This window comes from Nanorana parkeri, unplaced genomic scaffold, assembly GCF_000935625.1.
Source record: "Nanorana parkeri isolate BGI_ZX_2015 unplaced genomic scaffold, ASM93562v1 scaffold1394, whole genome shotgun sequence".
In the NCBI taxonomy this organism is placed as follows: Eukaryota; Metazoa; Chordata; class Amphibia; order Anura; family Dicroglossidae; genus Nanorana; species Nanorana parkeri.
In genome coordinates, this window is record NW_017307662.1 from 335,948 (window position 1) to 362,911 (window position 26,964).

A 26,964-nucleotide genomic window follows, 5' to 3' on the forward strand; every position below is an offset into this window, starting at 1 on the left:
TGAAAATGTTCTATTTAACTACCAGAATTGTTATTCAGCACTAAACCGAATTACTTTGTTTCCTATTCCCAAAATCCAGTACATAGGAAGAAATAAATGAAAAAAAAAATTCTGGGTTTAACAAATCATTTTTGGCATATAATTCTTAATGGTCCTCATAACTGGGGGCATGGCTGGGGTATGCTCATTGCCCAAATGCATTGCGCTAAAAGGTGTTCCTCTTTATCATATCAAAAAGCTGGGAGGTATGTTACCCATGACCCATGAGTATTTACCAGATACATTCTGTGATTTATTGCTGCCCATAAACAGTTGATAAGATATGGAAATGAAATCTGCAATTCAGAGGTAGGCATTTTTAATGTGGCAGTGACCTCCAGGGTTGTGCGGGGGCTTGGTGCAAATCCAGTTTGCTGGCGTTCACCCAAGCCCACACAAAACTGTGGCTGATAATGGTAGCAGGGGCATATGTACCTCAGCTACGCATCACAAAGGGGCGAGGAATGCCCCTGCCACAGCTGGGTTTGCACCACATCACTAGTGACCATTTGATACATTCACCAACATTTGTGTACAAGGATGGTGGCCACATATTGTCTCCATTAGTAGTTGGACTGTTAGCTTGCTGCTTCAATCTCATGACAGAGTTGTAATTGTGCAGATTAATTGGGTAGCTATAATGGCTCCATTTTCAGAATCCTTAATCAGATAGCTCTTTGCTTAATTGAAATGCTGTTAAAGTTTACAGTTGAGAGTGGTCTAAACATTAGGTTTGTGCACATAAACAAACATACTGTATTTTTATCTCTTGTGGCAGCAAAACAATGTATAGATAATCTATATTGTGACACTTAATACCACATAACTGTCATGCCTAATGAGCATGATGGACAGAAGTATAGACATATTCTAATACTTCAGAAGGAACAGCTGGAGCTTAAAGGGAACCTGTCAAAGCAGAAATATGGCTTGCACCATGGATGACTATTTTTAGGTGCAAGCTTCAGCTGTGCCATCCTCATCTGTGTTTCACTTTACTTAGTGAGTGCATGAGCTGGACCTATGCAGCTCAAGTGTGCCCAAAACATTTATAACTTTATGCATGTTTCAGGAGAGGTATGAGAGCCCTGGAGAACATACCTCCTACAATTTAGCAGTGGCAGCTTCCATATTTCCATCTCATGCTCTTTTCTAGTGCCCTTTCCATTTTACCATAGCCCATTGTGATAGCACCTTTCATGAATGAGATGGTTTTGGAAATCAACTGAATAGTCCATGGGTGTCTAAAACCTGAAGAATTGATAGTGATGTCAGCAACAAAACTCAGCTGACATATATCTGTACATTACTATAGTATTTGTCAGGGTTTGTCCCTTTCCTCAATTAATGTTTGGCATTCTATGACAGGACCACCACTGGCTGAAGAATATTTTTTTGGTGGCTCATTACTGATAACACCTGTGTCACTGTCTTGCCACTTCTATCTCCAGTGAGAATCTGGAAGTACAACAAGCTATTTTATGGAGCTCATTGTGTGTATCCCTAAGAAGAAAGCAGAGCATACAACATTTTGTTTTACTTAACATGGCACAGGATAAGCTGCTAAATCACACATAGGCCAACAATTTAAAATGCAGTGATTCTGAGCAATGAATATTGGCAGCAATGAAGCAGACTTGCAGCATGTTGTAAAGTCTCTGAACACTCAGACACACTGGAATAATGGACAGTGCTGATTATACAGAAGATAGCACTTGCTCAAGAGTGCAGAACACAACCAACTCAATGTGACAACTAACACACGTAGTACATAAGATTGTTTGTGTCAAAAAGAAACAAGATAGAAACCCTGACCTAACTGGCATTTACCCCCACCAGGAATGACTGGTTAAGATCTTGTGTACTCAGTTACTATGAATGCAAATGTAAAAGCATTTTAAAGGAAATGTAAGGGAAACTGTCTTGATAAAAACATGTAAGCTGCCATTCCTGACCTTTTCAGTTGACTGGCTGTCATGTTGAGTCTCTGGTTTTAGTAGTTTGAGCCACTAACCGAGAACAAGCATGTCGAAAATATTTCTCCAACTTGCCTAATCTGCTCACTTGTGATTGAGAAAGTACTGAAGCCAGAGAGGGTCAGCACAACCGCTAGGTAACTGAAATTGGCACAAGGATGTCAACAATGACGGGTACATTTATCTCATTACTGGCGCACTTTAATATAACAGAAAACATTTTGGGATATAAAATGTGCTAGTAAGCTGCAGTAAGTGCAGCCTAATGATATGTCATCTAATGTTTAACAAAAATATATGCATTTTAAATGCCATAGAGTAGACATGTGCACTGCCAAAAAATTTGTTTAGTTTCATTTCGTTTTAAATTCGGATTTGTGTTATTTCGTTTTTCAGGATTTGGGTGTGAAAGTCAATTCGGATTCGGAATTCGTATTCGGACGAAATTCGGTAGCGTTAGTATGAACGTTCGTTTCGTTTTCTGTTCTTATTCGTTTCTTATTCGTTTGCAGCAAAAGTGACATTTGAGGGGGAGAAAATATTTTTCTCCTTCTCTGTCACTTTGCTCCAACGAACGAAACGAATAAGAAACGAATAAGAACAGAAAACGAAACGAACGTTCGTACTAACGCTACCTAATTTCTGAAATGGAAATTCGGATTAGTTTGCATTCGTTATGTCTGTAATTCGGAATTCGGAATTATCCGAATTTCTGAAAATTCGTCCGAATTTCGATTCGGAACGAAACGAATCGCACATGTCTACCATAGAGGGATCCTTTTGCCTGGGTTGGCTTTTACCACCAATTTACACAAATTCAATTTCACCTTCAGTTAGATCTGAAGTAAACCTTTACAGTCTATGAAAATATGTACATTGCACTAAAGCAGGGCAATTACTCTGAGAAGCCCCAGGATCCCTGAAACCTAAACCACTCTGATTTGTAAATAGTGATTTCAGATAGAAAAGTTGAAGGATTGGTTTTTGTAAGCGTCTCATGTTCTGGGAAGGTATGTATAGTCATTTAAGGCCGCCTGTATTGTCTGTGCATTTCATTATGTAGGGAAGAAAGGATATGGCTATAAATGGTAAAAAATAAAATAAAATAAAAAAACAAGTCAACAATGGCGCTCCCACTTTTCTGTCCTGACAGGTTCCCTTTAAAGTGACACTGAACTCAGGAGTTAAATCTTAAAAATACATTCAAGCACCTTAACTATTACTTCTGAGGATGGCTACTTTTGTTCCTCATGGTCTGTGTGTGTTGTAAAGTAGTCACCACTCCAAGCTGGATCATGTGATAGACTACAATTTCAATACAAATTAGGAAACTAAAAGTGAGATCATAGTCCATGATGGGAGTGAGCATGGAGCTGTAGCTACTTTACAACACACACAGGGACCATGGGGAACAAAAGTAGCATTTGGGTCTCACCGGGGCTGCATGAGAGTGCTGGGCTCTCCGGGCAGTTGCCGGCCTCTGCGGGTGGATGCTGGGTTCTTCAGGGATCTGTGGGTTGGTGCTGGGCTTTTGCCAGGCTGCAGGGCTGTACCCCGGTGTGGGACTGTCCAGTGCTGTGCCTGCCTCTGCGGGCACCGGGAAGGAGAAGTGGGGCCGAACCGGCACTGTCAAAGACAACTACAGCGAGGTTCCCAGCAAGCACGGGGACCTCAGGCAACCGAACACTTGTTTAAAAATTTAAAGGGCAAGTATCGGCTTCTAGTAACAGGGCATTTTCAGGAGTACAAGTACTCCTGAAAATGCCCTGTATCGGCCCCGATACCAATGCTAGTATCGGTATATCCCTAATACATACCTTTCCATCTCTTGCCTAGAACATGTAAAGAGCAACTCTATAAAAAAAAACTTTTTTTGTTTTGGTTTTCGATAGACTTGGGAGCACCAGGACAAAAATGGGGAGCTGTTCTTCCTGGGACAGGAAGACACAGACATTAATGACAATCAGTCCCTACTGAAGAGATTTCCCATCCCTTTGGTCTGTCCTGACAGAAAGTAATAAGAAATATCTTGAGTGGGGTACAAACCACAGTGAAAAACTGGCACGGGTTGTATTCCTTTCCCTTTCTTTAAAAAAAAATATGTTTTGACTAAATACATATCAAAGCACCTAAAACTATAGTATATATTTTAAAACAAGATATATTGGAAATTAATTATATTTTAAAACAAGATTTATTGCAAATGAATGCATCACAATGAAAGTTGTCATCCAATTTGAAACATCAATGACATTGTTCAAAAAGTGAAATGGCAATGATGGCTAGGTGTGGTCACCTCTGCAGCATTGACCGTATAGAATAGGAAAGATTGGAAAATGTTTTGGCCAGATAAATACATCCAGAAAACAGGCTCTATTTTGAAGGGTTGCAGTGCTGTTTCATTATCCTGTTATGGGATCTTTAGAGAACAATATATTGCTAAAGCTTTTGTGAGATTGAATTTAAGATCAGCTAAAGTGAGGACAGAAAAAGTACTGCAACAGCCTAAAAAGAATCTTAAACAGTTCAAACATGAACATACCTATATGAGCACCTAATAGCGTTTTCGATTTCTTACTATATTAACACCTTTCTACAATTCACACTGAACCTCTACAAGCAAGGAAAAGCTTTTCACAGCTCCATGTCCACAGAGTTTTGTACCACACTTGCTCATTTTGTTTCTCTCTTTGGAAGAGTCCTTGCTAGGTCCATTCATTATAGATTTTCTTTTTCTTTTCTTACTTTAGATGTCCTATGGACCTTGAAATTGAAGTTCAAGCATTTTGTTGGGCCATTAATCAAACAGGCTTATGTAAACTAAAACAGATTATTGGGCGAGTATCGTTTTACACAGATACGTAGAATCTTCTAGGGATTGTGATGGCTAGACCAGATTAAAATAGTTCTTGGTGTATTTTCATTTTAAATGTTGCTGCACTTTTGCAATAGTGTAAAAAATAAATTATTTTAAAACTGGAGATCTGTGCTCAAATCTTTGAAAATAATGAGCTGGTAGCTTACAATTCAAAGTCAATGTATATAAAGACCAAATGTGCTTACTAATAGTAGTATTACTATTAGTATGTTAGTATTAATAGTACTGTAGCCCCTATATAATATACATATATGTGCTATCACAGCGATTCTTGTTCCTAACTGTAAGGAGTTAACTTGTCCCTGTGTGTGATCTGAAGCAGAGATTTGTGGGGATTGCAGTGCAGAGCTGACACTGGGGATTGCTAATCTTGTGAACTCTTGTTCTTGTGAACTACCACTCCCAGGATGCTGTGCGAGAGGAAGGAGGAGGGCTATGTACTGCAGTGACTGAGCGTGCCCAGTCTGACTGGGGGATCTGGAGGAGACATGCCTGTGTATGGCACTGTGTGAATTAGGACTCCATGCAGCAGAGCTGTGTGATTCCCACTGACAGATTGGGACACACAGAATCTGTACAGCAGCGCTCTGAAGGACGGATGTTCATCTGCTGAACCAGAGAGACTGTGTTCGAGCGCCTAGTCGCATGGCTGAACCAGCCGCCGGAGTGACCCAGCTAGCCCAGCAGAGAGAGAGGGAGCCAGACGGAGCCAATTGAGAGGACTGCAAACATCCTGGATGGGTGAGGACCTTTTGTCGGGGAACCAGATGACTTCCCTCTGTCGCCTGAACTGAAGAGAGAGAGAGAGAGAGAGAGGACGCCCAGTTCCTGCCAGCAGTCTTCATATCTTTCCAACTGACCTGAGGATTGGTGAGAGGCCTTTGGCCACGTTGACAACCTGTTTGCTGTTCATACCTGCACTACAGTAAGGGCCCCAACGCCGGCTAGCTTAGGACAGCACTACTGGCCAGTAGTATAGGGAGGTTCGGACATTGTTAAAGGGAGACCTTAAAGGGACATACACCCCATTCAGGGGAAAGCATTTAGAGACAATTGGCATCACATACCTCAGTACTGACAGCAGATGGCTGCAGTTAGTGGGTCGCAGAGTGCCTCAGCCTGTTGATACACATTATTGTTGGGGATTTCTGTCATTACTATTGTATCATAGTTGTTCATCTCTGATTTGTTAGTAAATCTGCTATAAAACTGTTCAAAGGTGTGTTGGTGTGCTGTGGATCCACGCTTTGGGCGGTACATTGGTGTAGGGGGATAGAAATATCCGGTTATTCAGCGGCTCCTTCGGGGGTGAGCGCTACAGTACTATAGTTTCTTTTCAAGGTCTATTTATGAGAGATTACATGGCCATTTTGTGATCTTAAAGGTCACTAATCCTACCATTCTGTTTACTAAAAAAAAACCTTAATACATATCTATCATGAAATATGGTTGCTGCCATTGCTGACATTCTGCTGAAAATTCTAAGTGCCTGGCTGTTATGCTTGCCTTCTGGCTTTACTATTTTCTGAATCACTGACCTAGAACACATAGGTAGATTAGGAAGTTCAGAATTACTTGTCTGCATAATTGTTTTGACTACGTGACTTCAAGTGTTGAAGCCAAAGGGTCACGCAAGTAATATTTTTGAGAAGGAGTGCTCAGTAGTGCCAGCTGCTATATTTATTCATTGTTATTTGTTCCATCTCCAGGGTTAGTCCCAATCCCTACAAATGCATTGGTCATGTGTAATGTCGCACACCAATAACGTGACTATTCTTCTCTTATCGGCTGCAGGTTCCAAAACATTCTATTCATGTACGGTGCTTCTTACCTAGTTCAACACTACACTAGTTCACTAGCCTACACTAGTTCAAAGCAATGGTATGCAATGTTCAGGTTAACCGTAACTAATGTAGCCTACACTAGTTCCAAGCAATAGTATGCAATGTTCAGGTCAACCTTACCTAGTGCAGCCTACACTAGTTCAGAGCAATGGTATGCAATGTTCAGGTCACCCTTACCTAGCGTAGCCTACACTAGTTCAAAGCAATGGTATGCAATGTTCAGGTCAACCGTAACTAGTGTAGCCTACTAATTTAAAGCAATGGTATGCATTGTACAGGTCAACCTTACCTAGTGTAGCCTTCACTAGTTCAAAGCAATGGTATGAAATGTTCAGTTCAAAATAATGCAAAGAGAATGTGTAGGTGTTTACTGAGCAATTTAACATACATGCATCGTTGCAGAGCCAACAGTGACTGTGAATATGCCTGGTGTCAGTTTAAAAAGAACACTCAGAGGTTTCCTTTCAGTGTCTGTGTGAACACAGCTTTATAGTGATACATATGAGCAGTATTACATACCAGCTGTTACTAAATTCAAAGGGACACAACATTTGAAAGCAGGCCAGAGATGACAAAGTGTGTGTATTCTCGATAAGGAAAACAGGTACATATAATATTTAGCGCAAATAAACAATATTGTATTTCATCTGGATTTCCATTGTAATGAATTACTTTTCCCTTTAAGTTTCGCAACATACGGATACAAAAATGTCAATGAGTGCTAACAGGATGGTGCATGCAAGTGGTGTGTCCTGTCTCTGTCATAAGCCCTGTTGAAAAAGGCTTCAGACCGCTGAAATATTCTAGCTACTAATGTTCTCATAAAATTCTTTATCTGATCCCTAAGATTTTCCCTCCATCCAGCACAGTTAAGCACTTTATGCCATACCTGCTGTCTAACAAACTGAGCACATGTGCTGCATATTCAGATAAACTAAAAGGTATATTCTCTTGCCTGTTGGGATATCAGCCCAAGCAAAAAGCCTTTGTTCTAAGGTTTATGATGTAGGTTGTGGACACAACTTGATTTTTGCTGACATTACGCAGGGCACCTTACAGGGTTCATAGATGCATTTGAATCAGTTCCTGCTCAGGGTGGTCATACGTTAATGTCCTTACTATACTCTTTAAAAGACTAAGGGCAATTTGGGTGGAAGTCAGTTAACCTACCAGTATGATTTGGTTTGTGGTAGAAGACAGGATTACCTGAAAGACTCCCATGCAGACACAGGGAAAGAATAAAACACCCCGAGAAGGACCAGATGGTATGCAAGCAGAGCCTTCAGAGCTGCAAAGCAAGGTGCGAGCCACACAGGAATCAGTGTAAAGTGTTACTGTAGGTGACAAATAAACACTCACATGCTGATGACTTCAGACCTGCACACAGGTTTGGAGCATATTTAAGCCTTGCATACAATTTATTACAATACGTAAGTTTACAGTGCTGGTTGCTCTTGACAAAAAATAATGCTTGGACAGCATGTATAGCAGAACTGTATAGAAAAAGTGGATTACTGTATAAGGATTGGTGTTGCCTATATCTTTTGGAAATGGTAAACTGATAAGCCTGCTGTGCTCATTACCTTTGTTACAAAGAAAACTTTCTGAAATGTGTTTGTTTATTAGGAGCATGGCTTCTTTGACATCAGGAAGAAGAACCACCAATAACAATTCCCCAGTCCAATGAATGCACCATTATTGGTTACTGGAGCACTTACACTGGCTAAGGCAGTTTCTTGCGCTTAGCCCTAAAAAATCACAGAGGTCAGGCCTCTAGTAACAGCGGAAAACTAGACTCAGAGAAGCACACAGTGGAAGGTTTTCTGCTAAACAAAGGTAATAGAGAGCATTTTGTGGCAACTATTCTTAAGTAGAACTTTTAAATGACTGGCAAGTTCACTTTAAAAGAAATGGATTCAAGTTTTTACAGTCCATTAAAGAAACACATTTTGACTATACAGAATATAATGCAATGAACATAGCTAACCTCACTTTCTTTCAGAGGCTTACACAAGAATATAGTGGATGAGGTCCAGGTGTCAGTGACAATACAAATGTAATGAATGATGAACTGTGGGACATCTGACAATGAACATCTAGAAGGCAAACCATTGAGGGGACTATATTGAGTGGTGGTGGGATATAATTCAGATGTTCATCAGATGAATTCAAGACTAACAACAAATCCAGGGAGTGACTCATTCATATGAATGTCAGAATAAGACATTGGCTAAAATAGGATGAAGTGTTACCTGCTGTTGGCACTGTATATCAAGTCTCTAGTTCCAAATGTGTTCTGCAAATGTGAAAACATTACTAGACCAAAAATTTAAACTGTATATACAAATGGTGCTTTCATCCATTACAGAAGTCAAACATGTTTACTTTATTCATTAATTTAAATGGCTTCAACTTGTTTTCAGTAGTTGTAATACACAATATTGTCCATGTGGAAAGTCAGCATACTGTATTTAATACTAAAAGTAAATGAGTTTCCTTTAGTGCAATGAGTTAGATATACCCTAGGAACATGATATAGGCATACGAGAGGTTTATGTTGAACCTGCGTACCTTCTTTCCCTGTCTCTGGCGAATTGGTAAAAAAAAAATAAAAAAATTGCAAAATAATCTTAAAGACAAACTACAGTTTACAAAAATATATTTAAAAAAAACCCAAACAATTCCCCATCACTTTCCAAAGCGGACTTATTCTGTTGCATACTGAATGTATCCTTCCTTTAAAAACTCCATTGACATTTAAGCTTCCATGCGCCTTTACACTACAGCGTACAGTCTCATTCTGAATTAAACTCTGTAGACTCATTCCAGTTGCAATGAAAAAATAAGCGTCATTATCAGCTAAAATTATTTTTTGGGGGGTAAAAAGTTTAGCCAATGGAGTGCTAATGTTACACAGGAGACATTTCACAAGATAAAACTCATGGCAGGTAAATATTTAAAGATTGCAACACCAACATTAAAAATATGCTTTGCAAATTGAATTTTATTTCTAATGCCAGGAAATAACATTTTAAGTGATAACTTATTTTTATAAGAATCAAGGCCATAGTGTATTGTGTCTACTAAAAAGCTCTTAATATGATGACATTTTACCATAAAAAGAAAGCAATTGTACACATTAGTACTTGCGTATGATCTTAGTTGCATTTCAATAGAGAAGACACAAGGATATACATAAGTTGTAAAGAGCACAACCTGATCTTGCCCCAGTCTCATGGGTGATATTGACACTGGGGCAAGGATCAGGTTTTTGGGTCCATGAGAGCTACCAAACACTTGAAATGCTGATTATTGCATATGAAGATTTTGCAGTTTGTTTAAAAATCCCCTTGCACCTTGGCTAATCCTTTTTATTCTTCAATAAGAAAAAGAAAAAGGAAGGTGTTAACTTGGTGGACTGCTTCAGGCCATTGGGCAAGTGTCAGGACTAACGAAGATGGGTCCCACAGCTACACATCATAGGTAGATGTCTACCCGCCTGCCTTTCTCTGCCTGTCAATGGTTAGCTTTACTCTCAGGGAATTTTGTCAAATATGTACGCTATTATGGAAAAAAGGTCATGTGTAACATTTTTCTCCTGCTATCTCCAATCAACCACCCACGTTCTTTTTAAGCAAAAATAAAATAAATAAAATGTAGAGGGCATTCTGTTTGGATTGAGCGGCACTCATGTAACGACATCTAAAAGTCCTGGAGTTGTCGGACAAGCTGGGCTCAAAGGAAATGGTCAGAATGACATGAGTGTAGTTCTGGCCACCTTTTTAAAATGATGCTGGGATAGCAATGATACACCCCGTTTTAATAAGGCAGTTGGGGGCCCACTGCTGGCAATAGTGCTGGGATTGCCAACTGTCTCTGGCACGAAGCCCAAAAGGCTGAAATGACCAGCTCCTAGGCATCAGATGCTTCTTCAGTGCATTTCATAGGCCATATTTTTACCACATGCATGACAGTGACCTGTCTTCCTGTCTGCATTAGCATAGATGCTATCCTGTGATCATGTAGCTCACAAATGTAAGCAACTTCCTTTTCCAAATCCATTACAATGCTTCATATTTTTAATCAGAAACACTACACAAATGTGTGCTTATATTTCATCTTCATTAAGTTTACCTTAGGGTTTACTAGAACTCAAATGCTGCTAAAAAATGGTGCTTGCACATTTGCTGTATATCTACTCCTTGTACAAATTGATATCCACTATCAATCTTACTGTATGCCAACAGCAGATATCTGACACTGCAATATGTGTACTATGCCAGCCTGCCATCAGAGGGCTGCTACAGCACCCTGACCTAGCCGCACATTGCCATGTAGGGTTGGGGAGGGGCATGCCTGTGGCTTTCAGAAAATCAGTATCTCAAATGGAACTTTGGAAGATCCAGCAGCATTCTGGGAAGCAAGCTTTAACGAAGAATACAATCTTAACGCGTGCAGTGGGGTTAACTGCTTTTTGTCCAGGGAGCTAGAAAAAATAGAGTTCTTCTCACCTGAACCACAATCCCAGCTGGCAGTCAGATAGCAACTTTGCTATAATTTGCTCCCGAAACACTTTACATGTTTAACCTTGAACAGTATTGAAAAGCTCCCTATATAAGCCATGGTTTAATTTAGGTATTCCTGCCCTGTTTATGTTACCATTTCAATGCACATATGTATTCAGGGATATTTCACATGCAAACATGTGTTATGGAAATTCGCTTGGTTAAACGCACAAATCCATGCGGCCCTAAAGTGCGGCAAAGTATGTCAAACACAAAGAATTTCCCCCGTGCTTAAAAGCACAGTTGTATTACGCTCTTTTGTGCAAGGACTGGAAGTACCCCTTTAGAGCCATGTAGAGTTAGGACACAGGAGACAGGTGTTGCTTGCTTGCTAGCTCCATTCTTAGAGAGCCAGTACAGGTATTTATTTTTATAGCTGCCCAACAGGAAGTGATGTCAGACAGGAAGTGATGTCAACAACCAGCAAACCAGGAAGTGATGTCAACAACCAACATCACTTCCTCACTACATATCACCTCCAATTACCACTGGAGAGAACCTTATCCAGCATTGCTCAGTGATCCATGCCCAATAACGTTACTATGATTCTCATGCGTGCTTATTTACAGGGACAACGTCATTATCTCCAGCGGTTGATCAGGCGCACTAGAGACAACAAACGCACGTTCCTTTCATATACTGCGTTCAAAACAAATGCATCCACACAAGCCAATAAATCCATGCATTGCACGGGGCCCTAGCCGGCGTCCATACATTCGCCAAGAAGACACTTCTCCGCCACGCATAAGATATCTACTCCAATGGTTTACTCTTAGTGGGGATTTAAACCGGGTCACGCTCCAATTGGGCGTGACGCAGCAAACCCTGACACTGAGAGACATAATGACAATATACTAAAACTACATCCTAGTAAAATTTCCACATCACATGTTTATATGCCATGCAGTGCAATAATTTATTAAAAGCTGTTACATGTGCACAACATAAAACTTATTTTCTTAGGCTTACAGTTTATGAATACAGGAATACAGGAATATAAGCCTAAATGTTGTCACTTTTGTGACAAGTACTTTTCTACAGTTCTGTAGGACAATACCATGAAATGGAAACGCATATATTTGGAGGAGGCCCTTTTTTCATGGATAGTGAGAACACAATCGTGAGCAGTTAAAAATAGATTACAAACAGATTCATTTCTATTCATCGACACACAGCTTTACATACAGTATTGTTGAATGATACTTCATTCTAAAGCCACTTGAATATTATGAACAGTCAACATTGTATTGAAGAGAAGGGTCATCACATGCGAGCAGTATCTAACATACAGTGTAGATTAAGCTAGATCAAGGTCGTGCTGTATTGGCAGCTTACTTGATGTTTTTTCAGGAACAATAGATCGATTACAACACTGATTTCAGTCAGGACCTGTCATTCGTTAAAGTATGGATGAACATTTCACAATCTTGTTCATACATATACATTGAGGGGAATTTATTAAAGCAATTGCGACTGTTTTAGCTTCTTGGATAATTTTTTGTATGTGCAAATCTGTTTAGCCGCTCCTTTTGATGTGTGCGCCCGTTTTGACCAGAGCTCGCACTATTTTCCTGATTGCGCCTGTTTTGCAAAAGTTTGCAACTGTTTACATCTGCGCTTGTCCTGTGGCTTTCTGAAACTGTAGCATCACCTAACAAAACAATCACTACTTAAGAAGTCCCCATGACCACTTCTTCAAGAAGCGACAGTTAAGCTTTTTGCCTGGAGTTACGAGTCTTCTTTACTAGAGTCTATTTAACCTCATTTATGAACATTACACTAGCAACATAATTCTGGTGCAAATATATCCCATGCGACCATATGCAAGTTCAAACACTCACAATTGCTATGGTAAATTCCACATTTAGTGTAGTCAAGAAGTCTAATGCAAATGTACTGTAACTCCTTACATTGAGAAGGCTCCTTTATTTGAAACTCCAAGGTTTCAGAGTCCTCTATCTAATTATGCACATCCTCTAACCTTGCAGTAAAAGGTAGGTGTTCACATTGGGTGAAGCATAATGTTGAGGCCTGCTTTGAAACCAAAATCTAAAAAAAATTGAGAATAAGAAAAAAAAAACACGAAGCCTACATGAAAAGGTAGTATACAACCTGAGACAAATCTGAATCTCAGGACCTGGAGTACAAGGTCTCCCTGTTTCTGCTTCATTTATTCTGTGGATCTGTGATATCTATCTATTTGCTGCTGCTTCTTAAACCTCCCCCATCCATTATCAGATCACCAGTCAGCAGGGGGGCAGCTCTAACATAAGGAAGCATAGCCCTACTCATCTACCAAGATGGCCACCTCCATAGACACAGAGCACAACAAGGCTTTGCAAATCAGTAATGGGTAAAAGATGAGCTGCAGGGAGACGACAGGGAATAGTGGTGACTAGCCCTTTGCCATCTGTCTCTTTAGCAAGGAAAAATTTTATAGATCCTGTGCCTTTACACCGACACAAATGCTAAAACCTTAGACAGCTTTACATATACTACTGTGCTAAATGATGCTGGTTAAAAGGAAACGAAGGATTTTTTTTAATGCTTTATTTTCCACCATAGACATAGCATATTAACATAAAAAGATAGTTATCAAGTGCGTTTGTGCAGTCTGAAACTTTTCCACATATTGAAATATAGTATATAATTGAAATTATTGCACCAACATGAAATGTTCAAACATTAACCACTTAACCAAGTGAATAACATTGTGGCACAGTGTTAGAGCAGGGTAGACTAGAAGGGTGAACCACCAGGAAGAGAAGGAGGGATGGAGGTTGGACAGCTAGGCTAGCCACTTTAGTGTAGTCTCAGTTTTAATGGTAAGAAAGGTTTATTATGCCTTTTAGAGAGGTCTGTGGCATCACAAGAGAGCTGAAGTTTATCCAGAAGAGAGTGTGAACTGTATCCAGTGGAACCATGTTTTTCTTTAAAAAAAAAATCTCTAAGTGAGGCTGTTAGGTCTTCCAGATACATGATGATATTTACTCTGGTGAACCAGTGGCAGAGTTTAGGTGAGGAGGTCTGTTTCCAAGTACAGGGAATGCAGGCTTTGCCTGCATTAAGGAGGTGCACTAAGGATTTTCAGTAACTGGACCTAAGATTGGACTGGTAAGCCATATTGGGATTCCCGCAGGATTGCAACCGAGGTTAATGGAGTTCATTCACAAAGCTTTTTTGAGTTATTTTATTGATATCACACAAAGGATAGTTGCTTTGTTAAGGTAGTCAATTCACAAAACTCAGTAACACCTATTTAACAAAATTAGACTTGTTTTAAGGTAGCAGTATAATAACATGTTAGACATTACTCTAGCTACTCAGATGTTATTTTACCTATTCAGCACAGAAGTGGTAATATCTACACAAGTTTATGTCCTTGTACAAATTTGCATGATTTTTTTTTTACATCTATAAAAGTTAGCAACAAATTTCAGCTGCCAAAAAAATTGTCTCTAGACACCCATTAATGGGGGGGTTAACAATTATCAATTAAATTACCATTGGATTGTTCCATGCCACAAATTTAATATCAAAACAGATTTTGGGTGGTCAGGAGCATTGCTTGCCCTCCCTCCACTGTCTGATTATCGACAGCTGCAGATATAAAATCAACCTAACATTTCAAATATTTATTTTGCTCAGAAAAACTGATATTGCCATTTCATTATTGATTCTTCTCTCCTAAATTTAAAATTAGTATGCAGGAGACAAAGATTTTCTTTAGAACAATCAGTTCTAAAGAAACAGTTAAACAGTCTTCTGCAGAGCATCTGCTCCCCCACCCCTTCTGCTACCAAAATACACTGTAAAAGTGTTAAAAATAACACCCCAAAATACATATTACAGGTATAGATAAAATAAAGTCTGTCATGTTAAAATAGCACCAGCTCAATGCACACATATCACACATTAAACTGTATGTATGTAATAACGATGCCAGATTTTGTTAATTTCATGTTTCAGAGAGCAAATAAAGAGTGGTGAAATAAGAACAGATACATTCATTTCTACTCTCATAATGCTGAGCTTTTTGAATTGGTTGTAATGTCAGTTAGCTGTAGATTTACTTGGATGACCTGCGACCATAACCATATTCAGCACTTACTGCAAGCAACTGGGATTCAGGTGAAAAATAGTACCATTGGTGTTATGTACCACCTTGTCAAGAGTTTAGTTTGTTACTAGATATCCGTTACATATAGAGGGGCGTATGGTGTGTGTGGTTTACCTGTGTCTGGGAGAAGGAAGTTTGTAAATCTCCCTTTTTTTTTCTAAAAAGTTCGAGGGTAGACTATGGTTTGATAAAAATTAGTCGATAGGATGTGGAAAGTGTTCAACTCAGGGGGCCCTGCTGAGAGCAAATTTTTTTTAAGAGGCTTGGGTGGGTGAGTAAATGCTTTACTGCCGGGAATAAATGGGAAATCTGATGCTTCCCCTGTTGCCCAGTACTTGATTCTCCGATTCCAAGTTCAGAGGGCTTAGGATCTGCCAGCCCATAAAGGTGGTATACCTATTCTCATGGAACCTGTTGAAATGTTCAGGTTTTAAAGATTTTGTAATTGTGATTAGGTGTGAAATTAGGGTGTTTGATGATGGGTGTCACTGGTGCAGGGTATTGTGGATTTTCCATATTCTAGAGATGGAAGAGAAGGCCCTAAGGGCATAGGTAAGCTTGTCACCAGTTAGCACCAAATAGAGGAATGGGCGCACAGTTGTGGCCCGATTAGGAATCAGTGTATTCTTTGTGGCCGACCAAAGTGGAGCAGCGAGTGGAATGGGACATGGTGAAAATTTTAAACAGATTAAAAAAACAAACTGTCAAACTAATAACCATAGAACAACAGAAATAAACAACGTGACCCAAATCCCGTGTCCAATTCAGAGGATTGTTACTGGCCCAAGTTAGATCTCATTTGCTTCTGATGCAGCTGCATTTTCTGCTGTGTCTTCTTGAACTGGAAAATTACTGCCTCCATGTCTGGGGTTTGGGACAATCTGGATGAACCCACTGTCCTTCTCTTTCTGTCATGAGCTAGAAGTAACTTGTGAGCAATTAAATGCAGGTTTTCCACCCTTGCAGTGCAGAGCTCTGGAAGTGTGCATCCTTTTCTCCTTCACTAAGCTACACACCCTGCAGTGTATTTTCAGCACTCTCCCATTTTGATTTAATATTCCAAGGCAGATTAAAAGTAATTTCCAATCCGACATTCACATTTTTACACCTCTTGTGCCTTTACGGCCTCTTTTACATAGTCTTGTAGGATGTAGGTCTAGCCAGACAAAGCAAAATGTATCCTTGTTAAACAATGGCAAAGATTAAAATCAATTAGAGCGGTGATTCTCAACCTGTGTAAGTCACGACCTAAGGCGCACTGCAATGGGTAACGTGCGTTCCGGTGCGGGTATACGAACTGTGGGAGGGAGGTGCGTTTGGAGTACTATTTAAATGAATGGCAACGCAACACCTCCCACACCAGAATGCACAGTATGTGCAATTACGTGGTACAGTGCGTTAACCACACAGTACTATGCGATTAACGCACTGTACTAGTGTGAAGGGCCCTCAAAAACACTGGCATACACCCACTTTTGGGTCATGACCCACCAGTTAAGAACCAAATAATTAGAGGATGCAGCTCAAAGAGGATAAATAATACAGAAAATGTATGGTTATCAATCAGCCTGAGCTGATCAATAAGATTACAGGGCAGGGAGACTAAAAGAGGGAGTACAATACAATTAATTTGTTGTGCTTTGCAAAAGAAAAAAACACTACACATAGCAAAGAGAAAATGGCTAATGCTTCATAAACAAAATGTACATTTTGTTTTTCTGAAGCAAACCTGTCACAAATGAACATTTCAAAATTGTTGGTCATTGTGTTGATATTGACTTTATAATAACTTCCTTGTAATGATCTACAAGTCTCATCTTGCTATGGAGTTTTAGTTTAGCCCCTTTGCTGTTTTCCAAGACACAGCTTGATTAGGACATGTAATAATCTAGAGTATATTTGCATTGTTGAGATGATAGCAGAAAAGAGGCCAGGAAAGAGGGGGACTGACTTTCAACTTCATCCTTAAGATTAATATACTATGCATATAAGGTCATCAGAGTTTGGTGACCGTGTCAGCATGCAAGAATCTAATTTTCTTTTTTCTCGTTCATTGAGGGACACGGGATTCAAAGATGATTATAGTTTGGTGACCTTTGTAATTGTTCTTGTCCTGCAGTATCATATGTTGGTGACCTTTGTAATTGTTCTTGTCCTGCAGTATCATATGTTGGTGACCTTTGTAATTGTTCTTGTCCTGCAGTATCATATGTTGGTGACCTTTGTAATTGTTCTTGTCCTGCAGTATCATATGTTCTTTAAAGTTCACTAAACTCTTTAATTCACTCCTAGTATCCTTCGAAGTCACAGCAGTTGGCACATAATCCTCCATATTAATTATTTTGTCTATGAATAGACTGGTATTTATCCCAGGGGTCTCTCAGTTGAGATACTGTTGCTATTTCTAATGCATCTGGCTGTTTCTGACCACTATTCTAGTTAAACTTGCTGACAGCATTTCTCCCAAATAATTAACCCCCCCTAAAACAGTAAAGTGTATGTATAGCATGGGTATGAGTTAGTACCCCTGTCAGGTTGCTATCCCTTATGGAGAATTCCCTATCATTGTCACAGACATAAAATGAGGAAAATAAAAACTAAATGGATACAAAATAATAATAATAAAGCTGGCACCAGAGCAAGAGGTGAGGGTAAAACTCCAATGTAGACACCTGTTTGTGAGAAATAGGGGAATTCCCCTCACTTATTATAGACTTCCTTTAACTTCCGGTTTCATTTCTGAGAAATTAAGGCAAACCTCTCTAATGGGATGCACATGGGGAAAAAAAAAATGAATTAATGGGGGTTTTAACCTTTCACTACCCTATCCAAAAGAAAACAAAAATAGGATTTTGGTACTCACCGTAAAATCCTTTTCTCTCCGTTCATTGAAGGACACAGGGAACAGATCGGAGATCATGTACTGATTTTGTACTCCCTTAAAAAAGCTTTTCTTGAAAGTTCATGGAGGAACTCAGTTATACTGTTGCATATAAAAGAATGTGTACACTACCAAAAAAAACAAGGAGTGACCAACCTGAGTTAACTGTTTTCAAACACCATGGCTCAGTTTTATAACAAACATTGCCAAAAGCAAGGCCAAAAACACAGGGGATTTTCCAGCAAGTACAATAATTCCATTTCCTTTCTCATTCATTGAGGGACACAGGTTTCAGAGACAATTGGGATGTCCAAAAGCAGTCTGAGTGGTGCGCAACAAAGCAAACTGTCAACAAGCCTGACAGAAAAACAACTGGGGACTGCCAGCAGCAAAAAGAGTTGTCTGAAGGACCTTAAGCCCAAAGCTGGCATCAGACAAGTCCTGAACACCCATCTGCTATAATGTAGTCAAGTAGTGTGCCTTTACAGGAAACCTGATCCTGAAGACCATAAGATTAAACAATGATGTGTATGAACCACCTAGAAATAGTGGGGCGAGAAGCTGGTTAACCTTAGTGGGGACCAAAAGGGATGACCAAGAGGGAGTCAGACTTTCTAACGGGAACAGAAGCTGCAAGGTGGACTCAGAGCACTAACAACATCCAAACAGGATGGAAGCACAATGTCTTGGTTGAAGTGCAAGGCTAAAACAATCTTGGAAAGGAAGGCAGTTTTAAGTTTCAATACCGCCTTGTCCTTGTGTAAGGCCAGAAAAGGATCACTACAGGACAAAGCCACCAGTACAAACACACGTTTCACAGAGGGTGATTTCTGAAGAGTAGAGAGAACCAGATTTAATTCCAAGGAAGCCACAAATGGGCACGCAGGGTGAGCTACATGACAAACAGCCTTTACAAAAGTTTTAATCAAATCAATAGGTTAGCAGTCTTTAAAATAGGACTGTTGAGCGCTGAAATCTGACCCTTGATCATACTTTGGTCGAACTGTTGATTCAAGCCTCAATGTTAAAAAATTCAGGATTCATCCCACAAAGTATTTTCTGAGATATAAATGTATTTCCTTGCACCAAGTGAAGTATGCGTTCCTTGTTCTGGGGAGTGGACTTCCTATCGTTTCAAATCTACCACCAAGTCAGAAAGGTCCCTGCCCCTCAAGACCTTTGCTTCAATGCAATGCTGTTAAACATAACAACTGTCATGCAGGATAACAAACTGGTGCTTGGGACCAGAGGCCCAGAGGATCTGTAAGAAACCATGGACTGTCTGATCGGGTCAGAGTACCACATCCACCTAGCCCAGTTTGGACCAGAGTAACACTGGAATGCCCTCCATCTCAATTCTGTGGAGCAGACAACGAAGGAGTTTTAGTGGTGGGTAAGGCATAGACCAGGTCGTGCTGATCCAACTGAACCAGCAGGGCATCCACTGTTTCTGCGGAGGATCACTGCATGTGGAGACAATCATGTTTAGTTTGTTTATGAACACCCAGCATTCGCTACCTGTGACAGGTTCTGGAACATGTTTTTTGTAGTTGTAGAGAGCAATCCCCATGGTCAACGCACTGCCAGGTGAGAAAGTCTGGCTGCCAAGTGTCAACACCAGGAATTTGAACAGCGGACAAGTTTAGAAATTGAAGTTCTGCCAAGGACAGAATCCTCTCTACTTCCCTTGCTGCGGCAAGACCTTGCAGGAAGCCCTTCTAGTTGAGATTTCCAATGCTGTAGGGACAACCAAATTGCTAGAGTCTGTAGTCAGCATTCCTTGTGCATTTAAGTCACTTGCATTAACAAGGTGCCTAGGACCCCTCCCCAGTCTGTTAGGTTGGCATCCGTTGTAATGATCTTTGAAGATATCGGAAGGAAGGATTTCCCCAAATCTAGAATTGGATTCCTGAGCCATCAGTACACAAGACAACCTTGACTTTATATTTTTACTGTTGGATGGAAAACTCTGGCTTGAGCTGTATCCAGGATCAGGCCCAGCTATTCCAAGCAATGACTTGCTTGCAATGCAGACTTCTGAAGGTCCAGGATCTAACAAACATTTTCAGAGTTGTTGATCAGAACCAACTTCTCTCAACAGGAGGTCATTCAGGAACCCCACAATGGGGATGCACTAGGAGTGTAATAAGGCAAGCTACAACCTTGGTGAATACAGGGGGTGTGGATAACAGACAGAATGATAGGGCCCATTACTAGAAGTGCTAAGGACCCACCAAAAAACAAAGGAATTGCTGATGTGCTGAAGAAATCGGGACATGCAAGTATATTTTATTTTATGTCTTCTCCCACAGCCAGAAAGTCTCCCTGATGTAGTGAGGCTATGACAGATCAAATGTAGACATTCCATACAGACCTAATGTAAACATTACATACAGAACTTTTGGGATCAAATGTACAAATGCAGGGCTTTGAGATCCAAGCTGGGGTGGATGCCCCCCTGTGGCTTTGGGATTGTATAAAGGTTGGAATAGAATCCCTGAAACCATTTTGATACAAGAGCTGGGGTTATAAAGCCTCACACCAGAAGACTCGCAAGGGCTACATGGAGGTCAGCTAAACTGAGTACTGGAAGATTGGAGGGCATAACGCGAGATGGGGTAGTGTTTAAACCACCTGCCTTACCCAGGTATCAGATTCTATCTGTCCAGACGTCCCCCCCAATTTTGAAAGCGGAAGGGCCCTTGATGTCAAGGTGGACTTATCCATAGGTTTGGGGTATTTGGGGGCCAAGGGCTTGCAGTGAAACTGGGCTCCTGGCTTGGGTTTTGCCCTACAGGCTGAAGGGATGATTTTTCCCAGCCTAAGCCCTAGGCTTCTACTGCTGGGGTAGAGAAGTACTCTTATCCCCAGTGACATCCTTGATAAATGTGTCCAAGGCATCTCTAAAGGGATGTTGATCTTTAAAGGGCATGTGCAGTAAATGCTACTTGGAGACCAGTACGGCACATAAGATGGGAGATATCCATTAACCCAGCTATGCAGTAGTGTAGGGCTATCAGCATGAACTCTATTCACTCCACAAATACAGGATTAGTGTGGAGTGAAGCTGGATCCCTTGTCATGAGTTTAGTCTGTTACCCTTATGTTTGACAGACTAACATAAGGGTTGCAATGCCGGGCCTGCTACAACCAGAGGTCTCCATCATTTACAAATATTTACAGGCTGCAAATGTATGAATTTAATTGAACTTAAATTAAATTTAAGTGAATTACATCCAGGAGTGCCCAGCAGTCTTCCCCTTTACATCCATGTGTGTTCAGCAGAGAAGATAAAGTCTAGATTGAATAAAAAAAAAAAATCTTGAAAAAAAAACGGCTAGTAAAAATGATTACATTTCATCAGTAGAGAAAATACATCCATCCTTCTAAGACAAATGCAAAAAACTGAGGCATGCTGGAAGTGGGAGGGGTTATATTAGGCTGGTCACTGTTTTTGCTTGCCCAAATCATCCTGTAGGCAGTAGTACAACTTAATTGTCTCTAAATCCTCAGTGAATGAGATAGAAAATAGTTTTCAATATACATACCTTTGAAATGTGTATAAAATAAAAATACAAGTTTACCACCGGTTTTATTTTACTGCTTTTAACATCTCTGATTATACATCACAATATAGCTAAGATTCTTGCTGTTAAAGGAATATTATTTCTGACAACTGTTCCCAGCTGGAGACGATGCTTACCATTATTTATATTTACCCAGGTATCTCAAAAGGTGCCTGAAATAACATGCAATACAAACAACGAGAGCGCATTCACTGTGAATGATCTCTTGTGGTTTGTATTGCTTGTAGTTTTTCTGCACAGGTACTCTGTCTGTTTTCTTTGGAGCTGCACAGTAACCAATTCATTCACCTCATACTGTCCACACCACCCTTTCTAATTTTGAGAGCGCTGAACAATTTTCTGTTGTTTTTTTTGCCTAAAAATAACATGTATGTCCCTTGGTGACATTGCCTATAATGGATTTTCACACTATCGCTTCTTTAGGTGACACTTTTTTTTAATAAAACAAACCATAAAAATATCTCCTTATTCTTATTTTGGCTCTGTTCCAGGATTTGCCGTCAACCTTCACGTGATTCTTTCAAGCCCCAAAGCAGTATTCAAGCGACGAGGTTCTCAGCCAGGAATGCAAGAATCTGATTTTTTAAAGCAGATTACCAAGGTGGAAGAACTTGAGCCAAAAGCCGACAACTGCACAAAGGTAAAACCTTCAATGTGACATATTTTTATTTTTCCACAGATACCTTGTTCATCATAGTTTATGCAACACTACATTCAGTCCATATCTCGATAGTTGACATAGGGATAATACACAAGTTCAGAGTTAAATCAAGTTTTTTCTCTGGAAAAGTTCTATTATTTCTGGCCTCCGTACAGATGTCTGTTACAACCTCATTAACTTCAAAAGAAGCATCAGTTTTATCAGTGCATCTGTACTGCAGGTTAATTAACTGAAGACAAAAATGCCATAAAAATAAAATCCAATGTTGTTCTAACTTGCCAGTATTTTGCATTGCAAATTTGCAAGTCTTGACCCTAATAAAGGCAGGAGACAACAGCAAATAAAATCACAGCCAAAAGAAACAGATTAAAGGAAAAGTAAATAAAAGTAATTGTGATGACCAGCTAAAACCAAAAACAAAACCTTTTATTTGATCTAAAGCATGTAAACTACATGGGGGATTTTTTTATTGTTACTAACCAATTTTACCTCTGGCAATCCCCATATTTTAAACCACTATATTCCATGGGCTTCAAATTAGACTATTGCCAGTAGAGGGAAAATTGCTCATTAACACAAAGTTAAAATAAGGCAGGTAACTCGGTGTGCAAAATAAAATCAAAAAATGACAATAGCATTGTAATTTCAACATTCCAAATGTGCTGTAATAAGAACCCTGAACTTTTGGACAGGGGAGAAGAATATGCTTGTCGTAAAATACACCCTTACAAACCCCGTATTGTAGTTATGATTCCTTACATTCCCCCATTTACAGAATAGGTTGTATATCATTTCTAAAAGATCTAGTCAAACAGATTGGGCCACACGCCTTTTTTTTTTTGCAAAAGCAGCATATTACGAAAATAGTAACTGGTTTGTGAAACTTTTCTTTCAGGTTCTAGTGTGGCATACACGAACAGAAAAGGTAAATCTAGCTAATGAGCCCAAACATCCTCAGGATACAATGAAAATTGAGGTATGATAGTCAATGTCATCACATGGAATCCTGAAAAGTGGACACCATATGGATCCTTAGATGTGGACCTCAAAAGATGATAAAGGAGCTGCCATTCCTTCACCCATATTGATCATGAGTTGGCCTTCAGCCAAAGCTTCAAGTCACTGGAATACAGAGAACTACAAACACTGCACATTTAACCAGAGAAACTACTGGGCCCCAGACTCCAGGTGCTGAGACAGCACCATGCACTTCTACTGCAGAACTATGGAGAACATATGAGCTGCACTATGGCTTCAAGGCATAACTGGACATATAATCCATAGTCCAAAGACCACTCAATTATGCCTGAAACCAGCATTAAACATGCCCCACCAGTGCTACGTTTGATATTTAACAGCTTGTATGTTTTTGTACATTGACTGCATGTGCCATCCCATCATCTGAATGCTATTAGACAAACCAGCAGCAGGATAATTTGGAAGTGTGTTGATTTGGCCCTACATGATGAAAGTAAAAGGTTATTATATAGAACATTCCACTTACAAAAGTACAGCACACAGATTAACCATTTGCCTTGTCAGTACTAGGTAATAAACTATATAGCCTGAGGGGCTGCATTAAATACAAACAAACAATCTGTAGGATCATAGATTAATACATGGGAGAAAACATTTCAATAATACGAGGCACCTTAAAATGTAAACACGATCACTGGCATAAATCTGGATGTACGTTCTAGCGAGGGACCTGTGTTTACTTCACGGTAGACAGAAAGAAGTCCATGATAAGTGAAGCTTATACACAGGATAACATTATTCTTTAGCACTGATGGAAACACACTTCCGTCAGTTCCATTATCTGAACCCCAAATATACACCATCCAGACTTATGTTGCTTTCATGTATGGTGGTACTTGTTCAGTACACTTGAAGTACATCACAGCTAATGATAAATGAACATCCAAAAAAGATACACAAGTAGGGGTGTCTGGTGATACATTTACAACCAAACAGAGAAATCATACCTCAGTATGACTAGTTTTTGTTTTTTTAAATAACCAAAGAGTAATTTGGAGTTGGGTTTTGGGTATTGTATTAAGAAAATGGAAAAACACCAATTATATCCAGTCCCTTTAAACCATAGCACAATAAAACCACATGTTAAAACACGTAGGTTTATAAACAGGTACAAATCATGGAAAATTGTTGATATGTAAATGTACCTTTTCCCACTACTATCAGACCTGACAAGCCTTTTTATGAACATCTGGAAGAGAGAGCTTAATATATATATATATATACAAAATTGAAACAAAGGGTATCGGTGTGCATTTAAAGCAAGGAATGTCAAATGGATCCTCTTGATGAAGGCCGTCCTTATTTCCACAGTTGTGTACTTAGAGTCTGACCAGCAGCGTTCCCTGACCATCCTGCTCCGACAGTGTTTGCTGGCTGACCAAATCCCATCATATTGCTTGCTCCATTCAGATTCATTGCACTCATCTGCTGATTCATCTGTGAAGCACAAGAATAGAATGTTGCAGTTAAACACAAGCACAACCAGCAGCTGTGAGGATTTCTAGTGCATGGCTGACGTTGTTCCATTTAAAGCAGCCTTGTAACTACAAATCTCTGTGGCATCCACAATCCTCACATGACAGCAATCTATAAAAGCTCAGTACCATTACATATTACTTTGGCACCATTACCAGCACAAAGTAATGAGAACATTTACAATCACAGCTCCTTTAAAATTACTTTAATTCCCTTTGTATTCACCCTTTGTTATTGTGGAAACCTTTACAAGTACACCTTTATAGTCCCGGTTCACTATTTCTGCCCTTCTGGATACCACTGCAGCCTCCTCACCTCTGTCACAAAATCATTTGTTTCCTTTCTAATACCTATTTTTGTCACTGGCGTCATTTGATAATTGGACATGAGTTTGACTAAAATCTAACTACGATTAAAAGATTACACAGAAACTTAAAACACAGACAAATGATCATCTGCCAATAATATATGTTCTTTTAATGGAAGTCTGTAAAGAAAAAAATGTTAATATGATTTTTTTTCATATAGTGCCTACTAGGTCTTGCCTATTGTCTCATTTGCGAAAATAAATTATTGTAAGCACAAGTTTGTCACTTTCTATTTATGCTAGAACCGATTAATACCAGATTTGCAGTTCATGTATGTCAACACGTGAACTTTAGGTGAGTTTTTAGATGTGTTTAGAAGGTCCAAAAGACTTGACCCCAATCACAATGTGCAGGAGAATGCAGTCAGCACTACTGTTGGTAAGGTACTTCCAGCAGGCTGAAAGCCCATTTCCATCTCTGCAGAGGTATTTAAAAAAAAAAGAAAAACACATGCCAGCAATGAACACTGAGTGTACATGAAGCAGGCAAATGCAGTTGATGTTTATGAAAACAGAAACTTAAATTTTTTTTGTTAGCTTTGCCCTTCATATTCTCATGGACATGCCTCTATGTTTTGCAAGCTCTTTTGAGCTCTACCATTCATTAGTATTCATAGTGGCACCCAGCCCCTCCATCTTCCCCTGGATAGTGTATTGTGTGCAATGGCAGAGCTGGTGTTTACTGATCATGTTACAAAGAATAAAAGGAAGGGGGAGAGTAGTTTACAGCTTACACCGACCCTGGTGTCAGACTGAGTTTCCTGTGGAGGACTTTCACGTATTTTATGAAAATGTGCACATGTATACATCATCACTGCACCTCTCCATTACCATGATGAATGCTAATCACCTACAAAAGGTGGAAATGGACTTTAAAAAGGGGAACACAGGAGAGGAAGAAGAGAAAGCAATGTATTTGCCTAGAGCTCCTTTTATCTCAGTGCAATGCATCACTTCAGGCCCATTCAAGGCAAAGTCAAAAGTTTTCTTGAAATTCTACCCCCTACCTACTGATATTCATCATCTCTGCAATCCAACACTCCAAAATGTCTTCATGAGACATGGCTCTAAACCTCTAAGCCTTGTGCAGAAGTTTACACAAGGTTAATTACCTGTTTCCCTACTCCCACGTGACAGTGTTCAGGCCTAGCCTTTGGCTGCTAAGGCCAGAGAACTGCATCATGGGAAGAAAAGGAGAAGATCAGATGCTCTCACACACACAGAAACAAAAGGAAGCTCCAACACATTTACAGAGCAGTGGGGGGCACAGCAAAATTATTAGGCTTACAAGAGTACCTTTCACTTGCCCTGAATAGGTAAATTAAAAAGTTATTTTGAACCTTAAGTGATTTTATCACAGCAGTTTTGCAAGGATGCAAATTGCAGGTGCTAGAAATACACATTTGAAGAATATAGCTGTATTTATAATATGATGGTGAAAATATATTACAGCACACAGGTAAGCATGTGAATTTTCAAATTAATATTACTTAAGGTAAACTTTGCAGTGATAAAGTAAAACACATAATCTT

The 26,964-nt window shown here is 39.7% G+C and overlaps 2 protein-coding genes across 2 annotated transcripts in view; one reads left to right on the forward strand and one right to left on the reverse strand.

Annotated features, from left to right (window-relative positions):
* B3GAT2 (beta-1,3-glucuronyltransferase 2) overlaps positions 1 to 23,763 on the forward strand; it is a 126,763-nt gene extending 103,000 nt beyond the window's left edge. The window contains exons 3-4 of the mRNA XM_018569780.1: positions 22,382 to 22,530; positions 23,447 to 23,763. Of these exons, the coding sequence (XP_018425282.1) occupies positions 22,382 to 22,530; positions 23,447 to 23,533 (236 nt within the window). The 3' untranslated portion in view covers positions 23,534 to 23,763. The remainder of the gene's footprint in view (positions 1 to 22,381; positions 22,531 to 23,446) is intronic.
* Positions 23,764 to 23,917: 154 nt separating this feature from the next.
* Positions 23,918 to 26,964, reverse strand: part of LOC108798066 (stromal membrane-associated protein 1-like) — a gene marked incomplete at its 5' end in the record, with an annotated part of 80,345 nt that continues 77,298 nt past the window's right edge. The window contains one exon of the mRNA XM_018569775.1: positions 23,918 to 25,026. Within this exon, the coding sequence (XP_018425277.1) occupies positions 24,889 to 25,026 (138 nt within the window). The remainder of the gene's footprint in view (positions 25,027 to 26,964) is intronic.